The 18,600-nt window shown below is 46.4% G+C and overlaps 1 protein-coding gene across 16 annotated transcripts in view; it reads right to left on the reverse strand.

Annotated features, from left to right (window-relative positions):
* Positions 1–755: 755 nt before the first annotated feature.
* The window catches only part of AKAP13 (A-kinase anchoring protein 13), a 209,088-nt gene continuing 191,243 nt past the window's right edge, over positions 756–18,600 (reverse strand). For 11 of the 16 annotated variants that reach the window (XM_063169873.1, XM_063169883.1, XM_063169875.1 and 8 more), the window contains 12 exons: positions 17,366–17,442; positions 15,849–16,030; positions 15,685–15,767; positions 15,182–15,361; positions 14,292–14,456; positions 13,130–13,198; positions 12,170–12,240; positions 11,630–11,674; positions 10,462–10,512; positions 9,229–9,678; positions 7,077–7,389; positions 756–6,251 (listed from right to left, as the gene is read on the reverse strand). In XM_063169873.1, the coding sequence (XP_063025943.1) occupies positions 6,202–6,251; positions 7,077–7,389; positions 9,229–9,678; positions 10,462–10,512; positions 11,630–11,674; positions 12,170–12,240; positions 13,130–13,198; positions 14,292–14,456; positions 15,182–15,361; positions 15,685–15,767; positions 15,849–16,030; positions 17,366–17,442 (1,736 nt within the window). In that variant the 3' untranslated portion in view covers positions 756–6,201. The remainder of the gene's footprint in view (positions 6,252–7,076; positions 7,390–9,228; positions 9,679–10,461; positions 10,513–11,629; positions 11,675–12,169; positions 12,241–13,129; positions 13,199–14,291; positions 14,457–15,181; positions 15,362–15,684; positions 15,768–15,848; positions 16,031–17,365; positions 17,443–18,600) is intronic. The other 5 variants (XM_063169884.1, XM_063169878.1, XM_063169889.1 and 2 more) reach the window with 3 other exon arrangements.

Consider the following 18,600-nt stretch of genomic DNA (forward strand, 5'->3'; position numbering starts at 1 on the left):
TGGCACCCTCTCCTGCCTGGACCCATGCCTGCAGGCACTGGGAACACCATGTACCTTATCATGGAATCACAGAATACTTTGGGTTGGAAGGGAACTTAAAAGATCATTTTTCCACCACCCCTGCCACAGGCAAGGAATTTTCCACTAGACCAGCTTGCTCCAAGCCATGTCTGACCTGGCCTTGAACACTTCCAGGGATGGGGCATTCACAGTTTCTCTGGGCACCTGTTCCAGTGCCTCACCACCCTCACAGGGAAGACTTTTCTTCCTTACAACACCTCCCCAGGGGAGAGCTGGATGCATTTCTGACGGGTCTCTTCTTACAGGAGCCAAGGGAACACTAAACCACACAGCATCCTGGGCCCTGTCCTGTGATGAGATGCAGCATCACTGATTCTCTAAACCAAAAGAACCAAAACTGTCTCTGTCTAGGATTTATTAAAGACACTGAGCTGTGTGTTAGGGGCTTACAGGAACTCTGTGCCACTTCCCCTTCTTGTACAAGGATGAAAAGCCCTGTGTGGGGGGAGGAGGAAAACCCAAGGAATATCACAGAGCCATCAGGCCTTCAGTAAAATCCAAATCTTGTAAGGCAAGGAAAATGAAGAGTCCAGTGGGTTCAAACTGGAATGGGGAGGATAAAGGCAACACAAACATTTGATTACAGGTGGAGGTTAAGGCTCTTCATTCAGCCTTGGTGCAAAAAAGTCATCAGCAAAAATACCAGAGGTGTGGGAATAAATCAGGCAGAAAACTCAAGACTTAAAATCAAATTTATTTAGAGGAAGAATGACTTTACAAGAGGTTGATACTGATAACTAAAAAGGAAGATAAATAAAAGCTTGTTACAAAACGTTGTTGGTTCTGGCAAGTTACAGAAAAACTGAAGAATTTTACAGTAAACAATCTGCTCACTTTTTACATAATTACAAATTAACATACAGCAATTAGGTTTCACCCTCTTGTTTAAAAATCTATTTTTCCCAACTTTTTTTCTTTACGGGTTCAACATGAAAACGCAAAGCTTTTTTTTTTTTCCTTTTTTTTTTTAATAAGAAACAAACCAAAAACAGAGGTATATCAGGTTATTACAATACACCTCAATGTTCTGGGAATTACTCAAGTGCATTCCATATTAGTACAAAATAAACACCAGGCTAAACTTTAACCATAGGCGAACTGAACTGGACAGAGATTTTTATTTCATTTTTTTCTTGAGGCAGTGTTTAATATTGATAAAGAAAACAGTAGCATTACTTTACAGCATGGAAAGGATGGATACCTATAGACAGCTTAAATACATACAAAGCTCATAGCTGTATGCAAAGCAGTGAGTGTTATCCTGTTCCCCCCTCCCCCCTAGCAATGGAAGCTGAACTATATTTGGGCAAAGCATCAGTGTCAGTGAAATGCATGTGGAAGGAAAGGGCTCAGAGCCCTGGAAATGCAGGTGTGAAGGGAGGTGGTGTTACACTTCTCATGACGGAAGAGCACAAGGTGTAGGAGATTTGGCCAGTTCAGCTCGCCTATATTTAAAAATTAGCTGTATCACCAATGAAGAATTGTGGATTGCTGCCCCTTCTGACAAATGAGGCAAGAGTTATGAGCAGCAGGGGAGGTTTTTTATTTAAAGGGGTGCCCTAAATCATGATAAATTCCCAAACCTGGCCAGCAGGCACAATAATTTCCAGAGTTCTGGTTAACAAGGAATGTTTTGTGGGATTTTAGCAGATACTCTCCTGTGTCCCTTGCCCAGTCCTCCCTTGCTCCATGCCATAGATATCCTAGACAGCTTCCTTGGGATTTGGCACCTGAAGAACCTGTTCTGACTAGGTGGCATGTGGAAGGACTGGAATGGGTGTTTCAGCAACAGCTGTGATGTCTCCTAGTGACTCAAGGGAAGGTGCAAAGGTGATTTGGACTCTCTGGATGCAAACCCACACAAGCTGATGGCATCACTGTGCTGCCACACCTCCAGAGGGAAGGAAGAGTCCACCCTCAGTGGGGATGACAGCTCCTGTCCCAGGGAGGTGAACAGTGGCCAGTAAACACCTTGGTGCATGGAAAGGGCCTCACTTATTTGGATGCATCCCCTCACATCTCCTTCACTCTGAGCTTCTCCAAGGAAAAGGAGATGGAGGGAAAACCACTGGGGGGCTGCTTCCCTACCTGCCCTGGGGAAGGTGATGGTGAAGCTCTCCTGGGGGATGTACCTGAGCCAACAGAAGCCAGTCCTCTTGTCCTGCCACTTAACCTATCTGCAGTGGGACTCTAGATCAGACAGATTCACACCCCCTTTGGTCTAAAAATAATACAAAAAGCTTGGCCCTTCCTCCCCTCTGGGGGAAAAGCCAAACCAAACCAGGAACACACCTACTTGAAGCTCTGATTTTGCTGGGGATACAGAGGGGGAAGCAATGGCAAAACTGATTGTCTTCAAATAACCATAATTAAAGGGGGCAAGACCAGTTCCATTAAAGTGCTTTATGGCATCAAACTGACATCAAGTTATTTATTGAGATGATCACTTCATTTAAAGGAATCTAAGGCCAAGCCCACCCAGCCCCATGGAGTCTCCCACCCTTTGCTACAGCTACTCTCTGCTGCTGGGTGTTCTGGCACCCCCAGCTAATGCTGGCCACTCCTGTACCTGCCTGAGCACACACTCTCACTTTCCCTGGACACTGAAACCCCTCCTGTTGGGCAGTGGCAAAGACCAGGCCAAGAAAAGCCCAAGAAAACCAAATCTGATTTCTGCCCTCCAAAAAACATCAGCACAAACAGCTCCAAGAGCCCTCACAGGATCCTCTTCTCCTCCAACAACACAGGCTTCAAACATATGTTTTTGAACCTACTCTGAGTCCCAGGAACCTCATGCAAAACAGGATGGTTTGGGTGCTCCAAATGGGATCTAGGGACTGGCAGCAGGTTGGGCTGTAGAAATAACATGCTTTCAACAACTGCAGGATGGATGCCAGGCATGGAACTGGAGCAAATGCAATTTTAAGGCCAGGAAGAGGAAAGGTTTTGGTGCTGTCAAGCTGGGACAATACTCTAGCAGACAATGCTAGACAACCTTCAGGGATCAGAGCAGCAATCTGACTCTGGGAATTTATGCCAAGGCTTTCCAAAGAAAACCTGAGATGGGAAAAATAAAAGGCTAAAGAGATAAAAACAAGCCCTTACCTTCCTAAAGGTGAAAGAAGGAGGAAGCAGTGTGGGAGGAGAGGCTTCATTCCAAAAAAGTGAATCATAGAGTAACAGCCATCCTCCAGGGACAAAGGTCTGTCCACCAGAATTTAAGACACAAACAGCTTTGTACACAGGATTTCTGGTCAGTGTGTTTCTGACTCACACCTGTGGTTTCTGTCAAGGAACCACAGGGACCTTGGGAGATCACTTAGCCAGCAGTATTGGCACTTCAGGCACTGAATGCTCTTTTTGATTTGCACAGGTCAGGAGAGATGGTGAAGCCAGGCAGAGTCAACCCTGCTGCCCTGGGTCACTCCTGTGCCTTTTGGTGCCCTTCTCAGAGCCATGGGACACGGCTGTGCTGTGAATACAGCATGTGCTGGGACTGGGGAAAAGACAGTGGGGTAAACTGAGAAGTTCATAGTGGCAAAGGCTGTTCCACACTGAGGGAACTCAGAGGTACCAGTGCCCTGATTTCTGCTCACACAGCAGCACATGAGCTCTGGTTTCCAGATATTTCATCTCAGCCCATTCGTGTTTGCAGATGTATGAACAGCAGGGCAGAAGTTACTTTCTGAAGCTGGTGGTTTTCTTATGAAAAAGGTAACACCACACCACCAGCCTGTGCCTCCTTCAGCACCCCTTGGGTCCAGGAGAGCAACTACACTGCAAGGCTCTCTATGCTTTGCTTTTTCCTTTGCCTCCAAAGGGAATGAGAAAACCTAACCAAAACGTTTCAACATGGAAACTGACTGACAGGAGAAGCCTTGTTTGAAATCATTGTTGTCTTTTTCCAGACTTTTTATGGCCTGAAGATGCTCTGCCTTTAAGAAAGCTCTCAGCTGAAAATTGTGTGACTTTGGGCATGGAATGAGCTGCAATGCAGCACTGCACAGCCCCATGGTTTGTAGGAAACAGGGAGATGAGAATGTTTGGTTTACCAATGCTTTGGTAAGAAAACAGAACAGATAAACAAACAAAAAAAAAAATAAAGGGGGGGGGAAAGAGAAAAAAAAAACTCTCAAACTATTCCCCAAACAAAAGCAAAAAGAAATAAAAAAATAAAACCAAGTAAACTTTTTAAAAAAAACTCTTTCAGATAAAATGAAAGATAAATATTTTTGCAAGCCCTGCTTGCAATTAAGAAGAAGCACCAAATAATAGTTAAAAAAAAACCCCAAAATAAAAATAAATCTCAACCCTTTTTCCTTTCTATTTTTTTTTCTCTTTTTCTTTTGAGTTTTAATAGTGTAGAGAGCTTCCAAAGCAAGCAGGGTTCTTGCACCAAGACAGCCCAGCCCAAGCATCCACCTCACCATCTGCTGATACTCATCAGCACTAACTCTGAAAATTGCTGTGGGTCACCAGCTCATGACAAGCCTGAGAGCAAACTGAAATCAAACAATAGTACAAGAAGAGAAATTATTTGTCATTTCAAAGAAAAAAAAAACAAACTAGTAGGAAAGGAAATGTACATGACAGCTTCAAACTCTTGAGCAAAACCTTGACCTATTTTGAAGCTGGTAACCATTTACAAATCCACTTGGGTAATTCTCCTGACAGGGTTTGGAAGAAAGGTGATTTTTGAGAAAAGAATATCTTGTTGCATTTCTCCTCCCCCACCGAACACATGCCTATATTCCACAACTCTGCACACACCCCACAGCTGGCACAGCAAGAGCTGCCCTTGGACCTTCCTGTTCTGCACAGACACTCCACCCCAGAGGCCATGGGGACACACCACGCCGGCCTCCAGACCTGTCCCACAGGGGGTTTGTCCATCAGAACCTTCTTCTCCCCAGAAATGGTTCCCAATGCCCGGTATTGCACAGCCACAGGGACAGGAGCCACCTCCCTGGAGCCTGCCCTGTCTCACTGACCTGCCCAGACACTGCTGCTCTCACTCTGCCTCAGAAACCAGCAGGGCGAGTGGCAAAATCCAGACAAACAGAAGCCCAACAGCAGCACAAAAAGCAGGCTAAGAAAAACACAAAGAACTGAACAAAGATCCATAAAAGCAGATTTTTAGCCACCCCCCCTGCTCAGTCATTAGCCTTGTATGGGGATGTCAAATGCAACTGGAGAGCTCTATTCTGGCAAAAACATAATTTTTACTTCGGGGATGGGAGGGAGTGAGCTGGAGCTCAAAGAGATTGTGTAAAAAAAATGTTGCTTACTGTTGTTTCCATTTGAACAGCCTGTTCTGGCTCCCTGGGATTGCCTTACCAGCCTACCAAAATTCTCTTTTCTGTGCCATTTTAAATCTACCCAATAATGTTCTGCTTGACTCTAGAAACAGTTTGACATTTGATTCCTCTGTCCCACAGAAATCATTCAGAATTATTTAAAATTTTAATTTTTATCCTCTGAGTTGTTGCTTCTGAATGCTGTTACTGCTTCCTGGTGTAATGCACCCTTCTGAAACCAAACATCCCCTGTCCCATCAGCACAAAAGGGGTGTGCAGGTCACTGTGTTCCAGCAAGAGCAGTAAGGGCAAGATATTTAATATCTACACACTCCCTGAAAGTCCTCAGGTATCATCCATCCCCATGGGTGGACCTTGGCTGTAGGGACTGCAAGCATATCCCAGTGGATACATAGATGTACATATACAGGATATCTATATATGCCAGTGTGTATGCACCATTTGTAGAGTCCTAATCTTTTGCTAAATGATTGGTTTTGGTTCTTTTCCCCAGAAAAGGGGAATTTGAAGGCACAGACCCCTTAAGGCTATATTCTCTCATTCTTTAGCAGTAAGTAGAGACAGACAACATCTATCCCAATCCGTTTGACCCCAGGTTGGCACAGGGAGATGCACAGCCTCTGCAGGGAGAATTCACCTAGAACCACAGGAGAGAGGCCCTTATCCACCACTTAGCAGACTTCAGAACTTTTTTTTTGTTTAAAACCTCCAGATGCTCGTCCAGCGCAGGCACCAGCCACGGGCTGTGTCACAGGCAGGGAGATGTCCACGGTGCCAGCGCCACCACTGGAACAGTCCATGCTCAGCAGAAGATCTCCTCACCCTCTGCAGGTGCTTCTGACGAGTGAGAATCTGTAAAAACAGCATGTGGGAATCACTATGGGAACACAGGGACACAGCAGGCAGAGTGGGGCTCTGTGTGCACAGAAACCCTAGTCTCTGCCAAATCCACCAGGCCCCTTAAAAGATGTTCAGGTCCCTGATGAGCTACCATGAAATTACACCTTGTAATGGGTGAGATTTCCTGTGCACAAGCTGGAAAACATCAGTGAGCTAGCATGAATGAAAGCGGTCATCCGAGGGCAAGTGATCAAATTTCATGTGGGTCAGAGGTTTGAGGTGCAGCTCTGAGTCCTAAGGGGATGCAAAACTATCAGACCAAAAAAAAAAAACAAAAAAAAAACCCTGTATGTTTTTGTTTCAGATCAAGAGACAAAACAGACCAGCTTGAGGGGAGAGGCCAGCACAAGGCTTGTGGGTATCATTTCCAAACTGCCACAGAGCTAAAGCAGACATCAATGCCTCAGGAGCTGCAACAGCCAGGAGCTCCCAGCAGCAGCTCCTTCTGAAAGCACTGACACTGAAGCAGAGTATTTTCTCCTTGAAGCAGATAATCCAGCCCATGGAGGCTGCTCAGGATGGGATGGGAAGGGAAGAAACAATGAGAAGAATGTGTGTCCCTCTGACAACCCCAGGGGCTGCAGAACAGGCAGAAACACCCACGGAAGATCACTTCAGGCTGAGAAATCCACTCAGCAGAGCTGCTCTTCCCCATCCCTGTGTCACCATCCTCATTTCAAACAATATTTTGTGGCTTCCACAAAAGTTCACTGGCTGCAGGAAAACAGCCAGCTTACCAACCCTGAACAAACACCTGTGAGCTCCCCTGACACTCACCAGACTGCTGGGAGCGATGTCCCCTGCCCTTCTTCTTCTTTTCCTTCTTCTCCTTTGGTTTGGCTAAACTGAAGAGGCGAGTAGGCATCTGGGTCTGCTCCTCAGCTGCCTTGTTAGTCTGGTTTGTTGTGCTAAGCAAATGGAAAGTGCTTTTCTCTTTGTGTGTCCTTGAAAGACTGTTCCTTTTGGGGGAGACAGACAGTTCTGCATCAAAGTGCCCTTGTTTAGGAAGGGAAGGGTTCTTCTGCATGGAGGACTCATCAATGCTGGACTGGGAGGAGACTCTGGCAAGTTTCTCATGTAGATTTGAAACCTAGGAAGGAAAAGTGTTTCATGAAAGAGGATAGAAAAGGGGTGTTCAAGACCACTCACAGAGGTGAACATCCAGCCCATTCACCACGTAAAATAACATCCCCATCCAGGCAAAGTAAAGAGAGAAAAGCTCTCTCTGTTCAAGATGAAAATATGAGGCATGAAAAGAGTAACACTCCACTATCTTTTGCTCCTACATGCACTCTGCTATGTATCAACAAGCCAAGGGCAAATATTCTCTAAGATCTCCATAGCAAGACTCACCCTGCATGGTTTGCACACACAGATGGTGGCAGGAGGCCAAGGAGCAGCGTGCCTCTCTGGGAAGGGAACGCCAGCACACGGCACAGCAGCCCCATGTGTCAAAGGAAGCCTTCCCAAGCAAAAGATGAAAGCAAAAGCATTTTCCCTGATTTTTTTCCCCTAACGGCTGTCTCAGGATGTAATTGAGCTTGCACATTCAAAGGGAAGATCAAAACAAGCCCAACAAAGCTTGACTGAACACTCTATTAATAGCTCTGCAATGTCAGTCAGATACCTGCTTTGAGAAGGTGCTTCCTTCTCCTAAATCTCTCAGGCCTTGCAGGCATTTTACCTCTCAGCTTCTCCCACAGCACCCATGCCCCTTGTCTGCAAGTGCTTGGAGCTGGAACAGCTTCAATGGCTGCTTGGAAAACTTCTGGCTTGATCAGGAGCCAGGTGGGTGGGAGCAGGACCTGCTTTGGTGATGAGCTTTTCAGAGCTCACTGCTCAGCTCCACAATTAGGCCATTCAGGCATCGAAAATCATTCCCATTCTGCAATCCAACATTTATAAACTAACTCTGCTACAGGTCTAAGCAAATTATAGTCAGAATTAGTGACTTACAAACAAACAAATGATCAACAGGCTTAAGGATTAAATTCAGTCCATGTTTTGCCAGTGGTGCTGGCTCTCCTCTGCACAGTTGTAAAGGAATAAACCTTAGCTTGCTGAAATTGCCCAGACCAGGATCTGTGTGTGTGTTTTTCTTTGTGCTTGTGAACAGTCACCAGAAGCCTCTTCCAGCAGAGCTGGGGACCTTTGCTCACTGAGCCACAACTGGATTGCAGGTGCTTGGTCTTTCAGGACAGGGGCAATGCCATCTCTTTGCTGGATATTGAGAACACTTTAGGGGATGGAGGTCAGCATGTGAACTTGCCCTGCAGTTATCAGCTTCACAAGTGGTTTTTGTGACAGCTGGAGGCTGCAGGTGACCCACAACACTCAGAGTGCTTCTGTGAAGGACTGACTGCTCCCCAGAGCTCAGCGCCTGGGTGAAGGCCAACATCAGGCAGTGTCAACGCCCTGGGACTGCCTGCCACCTCCTGTCTGCCATCCCCCAATACACAGACAGGGAAGTGGGCAGAGCTCACTGGCCAGGCACCCCCAGTACACCATGAAGCACCAGGAGTGGCAATGCCTCAGCAGCTCCAGAGGTGCAAAACCAACAGCATTGCACATCGCATGCAAGGGGAAGAGCCAGTTTTAAACACTGCTGGACTAAACCTCCCCAAACTACCCTTCCTTCACATCTCAACCCATGCATTCCTCAAAGCCATGCTCTTCCTATGCTAAGGCTCCATCATTCACAGCCTAAATGGTGAACAAGATATCCAAAAAATAGGAGGACTCCAAAAAATACTACCCACAACCACTGCATGCCTCACCATCAGCAACCTCCCTCTAATAGGAACACCATTTCTAGCAGGATTCTACTCAAAAGACCTGGCAGCTGTGAGGGGCATGCAGTTCACGCAGGAGCTGGCTGGAGCTCCCTGTTCCTAGCTTCCCAAGGAGCCTGGCTGTTGGCATCATTTACCTGGTTGTGGTCAGGCTCCTGCCGCATCTGAGCAAATCTCTCCACGTCCTGCTTCAGCTGCACCTTCTCCCTCTCCAGCTGCTTCTGGGCGGCGCGCAGCCTCTCCAGGTCGAGCTGGTAGGCCGCCTTCTTCACCTGCAGCTCCTCCCGCTCGCGCTCCAGCTCCTGCCTCTGCCTCTGCAGCTGCTCCTCGCGCTGCGCCAGCTCGGCCTCGCGCTCCGCCAGCTCCTTCTCACGCACTTCCCACTCCTTCTCCCTCCTCCTCCTCTCCTCCTGGTGCTGCGTCTGCTGCTTCTTCAGGTTGGCCAGCTCCTGGCGCTGCTTCTCCAGGCTGCGCTGCTTCTCCTGCTCCAGCAGCGAGGTGGGCCGGGAGGAGCCTCGGCTCAGAGCCCTCTCGCTCAGAGCCAGCTTCTGGTCCTCGATGTAGGTGTCCTGCTGCAGCACCACGCCCTGGCAGAGGGGACAGAGATCGCTGCAGCATCCTCTCCCATCCCTGAAAACCCCAGGGTGCTGTAGTGAAGCCCTCCTGATCCCAGCCCAGCACTGCTGCCTGGTTACCAGAGCATGCTAATGAAGCAGAGCAGAAATTTTCCAGGGTAGAAATCCATTTTGATTTAGGTGAAATGTACATTTTTGAGTTGAGTCTGTGGTTAGAAAACATAGCTATTTAGCCTGACTGCAGAACCTAGGCTCAGAGAAACTGCTTCAGTGAAGAACAGAGATAAGGTGAGGGAGACAGAAGGTGATAGAGAGAGACAGAGGCTGCTGTGAGAGCAGGTCAACCTGATCTAGGAATTCTTTCTGATAAAGAAGAACTAGCGGCAGATGTCACGCGAAATTCATAAAAATGAGTATGTGTGAACCTATTGTGAAATTGTATGCATATGTATTTGAGAGGGGGATAAAAAGGGACCTGAAGTCCCCAGAAGGATGCATGTCATTTTAGGGGAACGATTCCCACATGCGTCCAGTGCTGTAATAAACATATTGGCTGTACAACTTTCACAAGAGTTGTGGAGTTTTGATTATCTCTGCAAAACACTGGCAAAGCAGCTCCCTCAGCAGCTTCCTAAATTCAGGCCAGCACTGGTTCCCTTGGGCAGCAGCTCATTCCCTGAGCCTGCAAGCTGGCTGTGGGGTGTCCAGCCATGCAGGGCTGTGACACAAGGGGCAAAGCACAACAAGCAGCTCAGGCAAGCAGTGTGTGGGAGCAGGATGAAGGGCTAAGCCTACCTGCAAAGCAGTGAGCAGCTTATGGAGGCTGGTGATGCTCTGGAGGACCTGCTGCAAGAAAACAGAAGCGTTGCTTTTAGATCTCACTGGGTGCCGAGTATGTGGACAGCACCTTCTCTTGCTCTGTGTCCCACCAGTGGGTCTGACAAGCTGCACAGCCATCCCTCTGCACCCTGCTTTTCCTCACTCTTCCCTTGCAATGAGTGCATCAGTCCCCAGTACACCAACAGATCCCTTGAACATCTCCCAGAAGTTCCTTCCTCCCTTCTCTAGCTGTCACTGCAGCAGGAGAAGGAACACTGAGCTCATGGGAAGTCTTGGTTTGCCTCTGCAAACCATTTCCCACAACATCAGCTTGCTCAAGAACAAGCTGAATAATTGAGATGAAGCCCAGAAGTTCACTTAAAAATTTCAGGAAAAAAATAAATCAATCTTTAAATAGATGTGGACTATTTGTACCCTTCTCCCTCAGCTGACCCATACAAGACCCACTGCCACCAGGCAGAAAAGCTGCACTACAGCAGGCAACACAAGTGCAGAAGGTGTGTTCTTGGAGGCTTTCTGAAAATACAGAAATGCAAAGACCTCATGAATGGTGTGTTGCGGAATACAGAGCAAGCAACTCTGGAGTTATGCTCTATCCCTAAATTTAGCCTAGCTAAAAATTTCTCTGAATCTCTCATAACCTACAATTAATTTCAAGAAGAAAAAAGAGCACTTCAGTATTTGCAGTAGTGGAGTGATAGCCAGTATTAAGAACTGCTTCTCATTTTGTCATTAATGCTAATTGGGAGTTATGAATGTGTATCAAAGGGAGAATAGAAACCTAATTGCCCCAATTCACTGCACCTGCAACATAAAATTAAACTCTCTCTGTCTGCAGATGCACAATAAATACAGCCCTGTGCATCCTGGTGGTAATTAACCCTTGCTGCTTATAATCAGCACGTATCATCTTGCTGGCAAGCAGATGACAATCAGTGAATTCTCTGTCTAAACATCCAAGGTTAAACAAATAAATGACACAGTGGGTTCAGTTTAATGTATTTAAAAGTCTAGATGTGCTTCAGCAAATTAAATGTGCTTTCTTCTACATTATCACCTATTGAGACAAATTCTCTAGCCACTTAAATGAAGGGAACAGCTGAGCAATGGAATCAATTCTTACCTCGTTATCCCTTTTCAGCATGAACATCAAATTAGCATTTCCACCCTATGACAAGATCACAAATTTAATATGAAGACAATGAAAAATCATAGCAAATGTCTTCTGAAGCTGAACTAATGACACATCCATTAAACACTCCCCTCCACCTTCCATTTTGGGAGAATTCATGCATGTTTTTAGTCCATTTGGAATCATTTAGAATAAAATGTTAATTAGGTATTATTTTGCAGTTATGTGATGGATCGATTCCCAGAAAGAAAAGGTGCAAGGTTGTAGCTGACCTTAGAATTTCAATAACAATGCAGAATTAAACAAATTTAATGCAGACAGATGGTAGCTAACCTGTGCCATTAAGGAGTACAACTGACTTGCAGTGGTTTTCAAGTCAGTGGTTTTGGGTGCATATTTTACATTTTATTTTATTTTTAACTTATTAGGATGTATCTAATTGTCACAAAATTTTCAGGCATTTTTTAAGGCTAGAGCTGTCACTCCTGAAATCTGAACTCAGGGGTGGCAGACACACAAATCAAGGCATACCTTCTTTAAAATGCTGTCTGACTCTGTTCTCCGGAGGTCCTGAGCATCATCGCCTTCATCTTTCGCTCCACCTAAAGGAAGAAGCCAGCACTGACATCAGTTATTCAACATTTTAAGGCAGAGATGAACTTGCTAAAGTCTGAGGAATTTAATACAGGAAACTCACGTGTTCCACAAAAGCGAACACAGAGCTCTTGACATTTTAACTAAATGAATTTGAGCCCTAAATATACGGAACACGTCAGCACTACCAGCAAAAGTGGATGTGAATTTAGATTAGGGTTGACTTTGGTTTCAGAGAACGTGCTGATAAATTCAGCTATTAGCTGGTGCTCTGTCTAGCCCCTGCACTGCTGTCTACTACCACAGAATACTTGCTGAGAAGACATGAGGCAGCATAAGAGCAGATGGAGGATGATAACAGAATCATATCAGGGTATATTATTGCAGGTATAGTTTCAATGCCTCTCTTGTGCAAGTTAATTTACATCTGGGTCAGATACTGCTGTGCAACACCCTGTGTAATTCTATGCTAACAATTTATCATTAACCTTAGCTATCAGATACCTGGATCTTCAAAGGGACACTGGGCTTCTCTTTCTAACTTCCCCCTGGATGGCTCATATCAGTGCTCCTGAGCAAGACTGAGCTGACCTGTGGGGACAGGAGGGCTCTGACCCTCCCCCTGTGCTGCCCTTCTCCTCAAAAGGAGTCACACAGACCTTCCATCCTCTAGCTCTTGCCAAGACTATTGTACTCCCTTTGCCAGCTGAGATGCACCCCATGGGGAAAACCCACACCTGCAGTGGCACCTTTCCTTCTGCCACTCGTAAAGACTTCACATAAACCTGAATCTGCAGCAGCGTGAAGGACACCACAGCTGTGTAAGGCCCTCTCCTCCCCCCACCCCCGAGGCTGGCTCTGCTGTTAGAGGCTGACCCTCCAGCCCTCCTAACAGACCTGCTCTCCTGCGCCACGTCCTGGGACCTTCCACCTCTCTGCAGGAGGAAACTCCTCCCTTCTGCTTTGCTGGAGGGGAGAACGAAGGGGAGTCAGGTTATAAGCCTTGCCCGAGGTTTCACAGGTTGTGAACAGAAGAACTGGAGAGAATGCCAGGTTTCATACCTCCTGGGCAGAACAAATAGGCCCTGCATTCTTTTCCCAAAATCTCCCAAGACCCTACAACTACTGAATTAGAATCAGAGGGTATTTCTACAGAAAACTTAAGATTTTGGGCAACAGCCTGAGGTTGTCCCATTCATTGTTGGAACAGAGAGAGGCACAGCCCTCAACAAACCCCTCCAGTGTGAGTATATTTGTCATCATGATGACAAGGCCTTTGGGGCTCTCCAGGAGAGCTGGGAAAGCCTCTACATAGTTCTCATGTCTGACTGTCTGGAGCTAACACTGCTCCTTTAATGCAGGAGGTCAGACGAGGTCCAACGATGCCAGCGCTGAGACAGACACTAGCACAGCAAAACTGGTTGTATTGGGAGTGTGAGTAAGACCACAGAGAAAGGAATTTGAGGACAGGGAAGTTTCTGATGACTAGAGCAAAGAAAGAGGGCATTGGGAAGCAGCCAAGTATGCAGCTGAAATAAGTAGTTCACGCATTTCTTTGGGAGAGACTTAATTGGAGGAATAATACATGCAGATGTAGGTGGAACATAAATGCAGAGAGAGCAGAGACAGGGAGAAGGTGTTTGATTCAGCAATATCCACATCCATTTGTAAATGCAACAGCATCAGGCTCCTGCTGGGAAGAAAAGTGAAGAACAAAGAGCAGACCTGTAGATATTACAATAATAACATGAAGAAACTAATTTATTGAGAAGCCAAATGCTTTCATGTGGCACGTAAGTAAAATAGCAAGTATTACTTGGAGAGAGCACAGAGAGGAGTGAAGAGTTCAGATGTTTAACTCTTGTACAGCCACAGGTTCTCAGCCATCATCAATCCACCTGTACATAAGCTTTCTTTCCTAATCTGTGATTTAATCTGTCACCTATTGTTGGAGAGGAGTTGTGAAACCCAAACCACCAGCTGAAGTCCTTCTGAAGCAAGAGGATACGATGACGTGTGTTATTAACAAATTCTGATGAGCACACACAGAACTACTCACCCTTGGAGGCGTTCATCTGATGACTGTCAAATCCTCCAAAAGTTTCTGCCCTTCTAGGGAGTGAGATGGGGCCAACTCCTCCCTCCTGGTCCATGGCAGTGCTGCTGACCTGCTGTCCAAGGGCAGTGCCCAGGCTCCTGCTCACCAGGTGTTGCAGCACTTCAACTGATAAAAAGCAGCAATGTCTTTGTTAAAGCCCACCTCAGGTTTCTGAGCTATTTTCATCCCTGCCTGAGCTCAGGTCAGAAATTATTTGGTGTACAAAGAATCTAGGTTTCTGTGACAATGATGTGAACAGTACACATTGCCCCTGCAAAAACTCTGTCTGACCACTAACTCCAACTCTTGGAGCTCTGCAAAAACCTTACACCTCCCTCTCTTCCTTCAGGCAACTTCAATGTTCTCTGACAACAGCATTTAATAATTTTAGCCTCTCCAAAGATCATACTGGAAAGTAGCCTGAGTTTCCACCTACCCTTGCCTTTGTCAACAGAACTGCTTGTCCCTTGCAGGCATCACAAGCTCCTGCTGGAACCCAACCCCACCCTCACATCTTGCTGAGACTGAAGAATAGCAAAAGCCTGGATGGTTGAAATTTCAGCCAAGGATAAATCCCATGCTGTTCCTGACCCCAAAGCAGGTTCAATGCATGGTTTTCTTTGTGCTGACTTTCCTGCCCTCTTTCAACACCATTGCAACACCTCCTTCCTTTCCTGATCCCCACGATCTGTCCCTGAGACAATACCAGGAGGAGCAGTTTCTCCTTATCTTGTTATTCTGACAAAGAGAAGATGTTCCCTGCAAAACTGGTGCTTGAGAAATGATGCCTTCACTGGTAGTAACCAATTATAGTTGGTTACTATAATTTACATGCCACATGACTGGCTCACCTTCATTTATTGCTGATTTCATGATTTCCTCTCCTTTTGGAGCCTCTTCTGTGCTGGCTCTGAAGAGCTGCCTGGAGCCTTGTGTCTCCTCCTGCACAGAACAGTCTGCCATGTCCTGGAAGATCTTCGTCTTCTCCTCCAGCAAGAGCAGGATCTGTTTATCCTTCTGCTGAAGTTGTTCTGTGGGGGTGAACAGAAAACAGGGATGAAGACAAAATAAAAGCTTTGGCAAGGAAACCTGAGCTATTCCTGAGATATTGGCCCCATCTAGTGGAGCATGACAATATGTGCTGGGCTTGGCAGCCTGACAGTGCCCTGGGCAATCTGGCACAGCAGGCTCGGAAAATAAATAATGCAAGGAAGGCAATCTACAAACCAGGACTGCAGTTATTTGCTGGATTCAGGATTGAAAAAAGTCACACTTCGACCACAAAACCCAATCCAAGAAACTCCCATACATTTTTCCACAGTGGCCTCCCAGCTCTGTTCCAGGCAGATTTTACCTTTCAGTCCTCTCACTTTCGCATCGGACAATTTCTTTTCAACCTCAGACTCACAAGGGACTCCTTCATCTTCATCTCTATCCCTGGACAGGAGACACGGCTCAATTACTACAGGAACACACCCAGTGCACCCCCTGCCCCACAAGAACAGCTGAGTGCCTTACATGGTGTGCATTGTGTCCTGAATGATCTGTATCCAGCCGTTGCGCTCTTCCTTGGAGCTGGCATGGACTTCCACCATCTCAGGATCCTTCCCAACCATGCTGATCAGGAACAAACCCTTCTCTTCATGAGCCACTTCTCGTACAATCAGCTTCTTCAGAGAGATCACAGTGGATCTCTGGTCCTTCAGATGGAAAGAAATGGGTGAGGAAGGGGACCAGAGCTAGCTCCCAGATTCAAACTAGCATTGAAAAGGTCTCAATAAACCACAGTGCTACATCTCTCAGGTTTGCAAACATTTTCTGAACATACTGGCTAATAAAAAGCCAAAATAATTTCAACGGGGTCAAACAAAAGGGATGGGCTTGCTTTCCTCCAAGAAATATGGAGGAAAAGCAATTTTACCTCCTTTCATTTCAAGAAAGAATTAATTTTAAATTGACTCTGTGGTTTTGTAAACTGTAGCATATTTTGCTCTCATCTCATTTTCTACTGACCACACTCTTCCTGTCATCAATATCACAGCTCCTTACACTTGGTGCAGCTTGCTAGCCTGCTTCACACACAGTGTCTTCACCATCTCTCTCCAGGATAAAGTCTTGTTTCCAAATCCCACAAAACCTCTGCTGTTCTCAGATGCTCACAGCTGACTGCTGTGTCAGAACCTGTGTTTGAGGTGGTGTTCACCGTGTGCTAGGTCTCTGTGTCATCAGCCTGCTGGGTTACAGTGTCCCCAGGCTGCTGTGTCATCTGCAGGAGCCAGCCCCTTTGTGCATTGTACCACACGCTGCAGCTGGGGTGATCTGGTTCACCAGCAGGACTTGATGCAAATCAGCTTCCCCTGTGTAGGGCACTGAGCCCGTGCAGAGGGTTGGTGGAACTGGAATAACAAATTATCAGCTTTCATAATGCTCAAAGAGTGGAAAGGTCACAGGGTTTAGCCAGTCTAGACCATGCCTGGAAGGTACAGCCCAGCAGACTCCATTAGGCACCAGGTTTTCTTTAGCAGGTCAATGTGCCCAGCCCTTTTTTGGGGCCTGCCCTCAAACCTAATGTTTTTGCTCCTGCACATTACAAATATATTTCTCATTTATTTTCAAGCTGTTCTGTTGAATTTACTGCCCTGGCATTTCACCTCACTGCCCCCTGCAGCAGCTCACAGTGCATTTGAACATCTCCTCCAGCTGAGGTCCACTTTTACAAAGTTTGCATTATCCCCTCACTCCCTCCCAGCCCAGTCACTGCTCCAGTGTGCACAAACTGCAAAGCACAAGTGTTTCCAGTGACAGGCAGGTTTTCAAGGCCAATTATCAGCTGTGCCAAGGCACAGCAGGAAGGGGAGGTGGGGCATGAGGACATGTTTTCCCATCAAAAAGAATGGAGTCTGCTCAGCAAACAAAAATGTTCTGAGCAAGAAAATTAAGTTGTTTAGCAGGCAGTTGCTGGCTTTGCTGCACAACACCACATCACGGGTCTCTCACATAGAAAAGTAAGGGGGAAAAAAGGGCTGAAGCCTTACCAGTGAGGCAAAGACATACTTCTGGTCCTTCTCCTGAAGGAACACAAGCGTGTCAGAGAGGAGAACAGCCTGGACTTCTGCAAAAGAAGAAGCACACCACTGCAGTATAACCACACAACTCACCCCAGAAAAGATTTCTTGCAATAACACCAGTGCTGGACAGGAGCAGGGCTGGTTCTGCAAATCCTGAAAGCAAGATCAACCTCCCAGCTGGCAGGAGGAGCACGGGCAGTTCCTGGAGATGCCAGATCAGGTTAGCTCTGAACCAGCTTTGCATGGAGCAGGACACATCAGCACCAAGGCATCCTGCAGGATTTGCTCTCACCCATGGGAGCAGGGGTGCTCCTCTCCAGCCACATGCTCACTACCAGTTAAGACATGGGCACAACAGTGAAAGCCAGAAACATTTATTCAATAGAAGCTCTGTTTTCTCAAACAATCAATATTTCAGCCCTCAAGCAAAATATCTGCACGGGAAGTTTTGGATTTTATGGTTCTCTTGATGAGTGGTTTGCAGGGTGTAAATTATCGTGCAATAACAACATTTGTCAGCTGCAGTTTCTTTCCCAGGAAATACTGACTTCAGGAGCCACCAGTAATTCTGCTCTCAGACAAACACAGCTCTGAGGGGAGCCTGCATGAGACACAGGACCTGGCTTTCTTTCACGGGAGAAGGAAACACAACCTCAAGCCAACAGAGGATTTTAAATCAGTCTTTTCCCAGAGTACACGTAGAGCCTTCCAAGTCTCCTAATAACATATCATAAAGCTGCACAGCAACTACCCAGCGTAATGCCCCACCCAGACCCCTCAGTACAAAGAGGTTTTGTGTAATGTACTTGGGAAATCTTGTGACAGAGAGGAAGCAAACCAGAAACTTAAATCATCCCATGGGTAAATCCTTCCAGTCTATTTTGGGAAGACAGAATCCATTCCAGATAAAAGAACCACTAAATGTTAAGCAAAGTTGCAAAATGAAATCCAGGCTCTGGGAGCTGTGCAGAAGGTGGCATTTGACTGCCTTTTTCTCTGTTCCATGCACTTTGCAAGAGTGGAAATGCTAAAACCCTTAAACAAAAGTCCCTCCTATAATTTTCAGTGCTCCATTTCAAATACCACAAAATAACCTGAATATAAGAACGATCTACTTTCTCCCTGGGTCTGCAGCCTTCCTGCAGGACCTACCTTCCCTGGGAGTCTGCACTACAGACATGTTTGTGCATTTCTATGATTAA

This window comes from Melospiza melodia, chromosome 15 (assembly GCF_035770615.1).
Source record: "Melospiza melodia melodia isolate bMelMel2 chromosome 15, bMelMel2.pri, whole genome shotgun sequence".
Taxonomy (NCBI): domain Eukaryota; kingdom Metazoa; phylum Chordata; class Aves; order Passeriformes; family Passerellidae; genus Melospiza; species Melospiza melodia.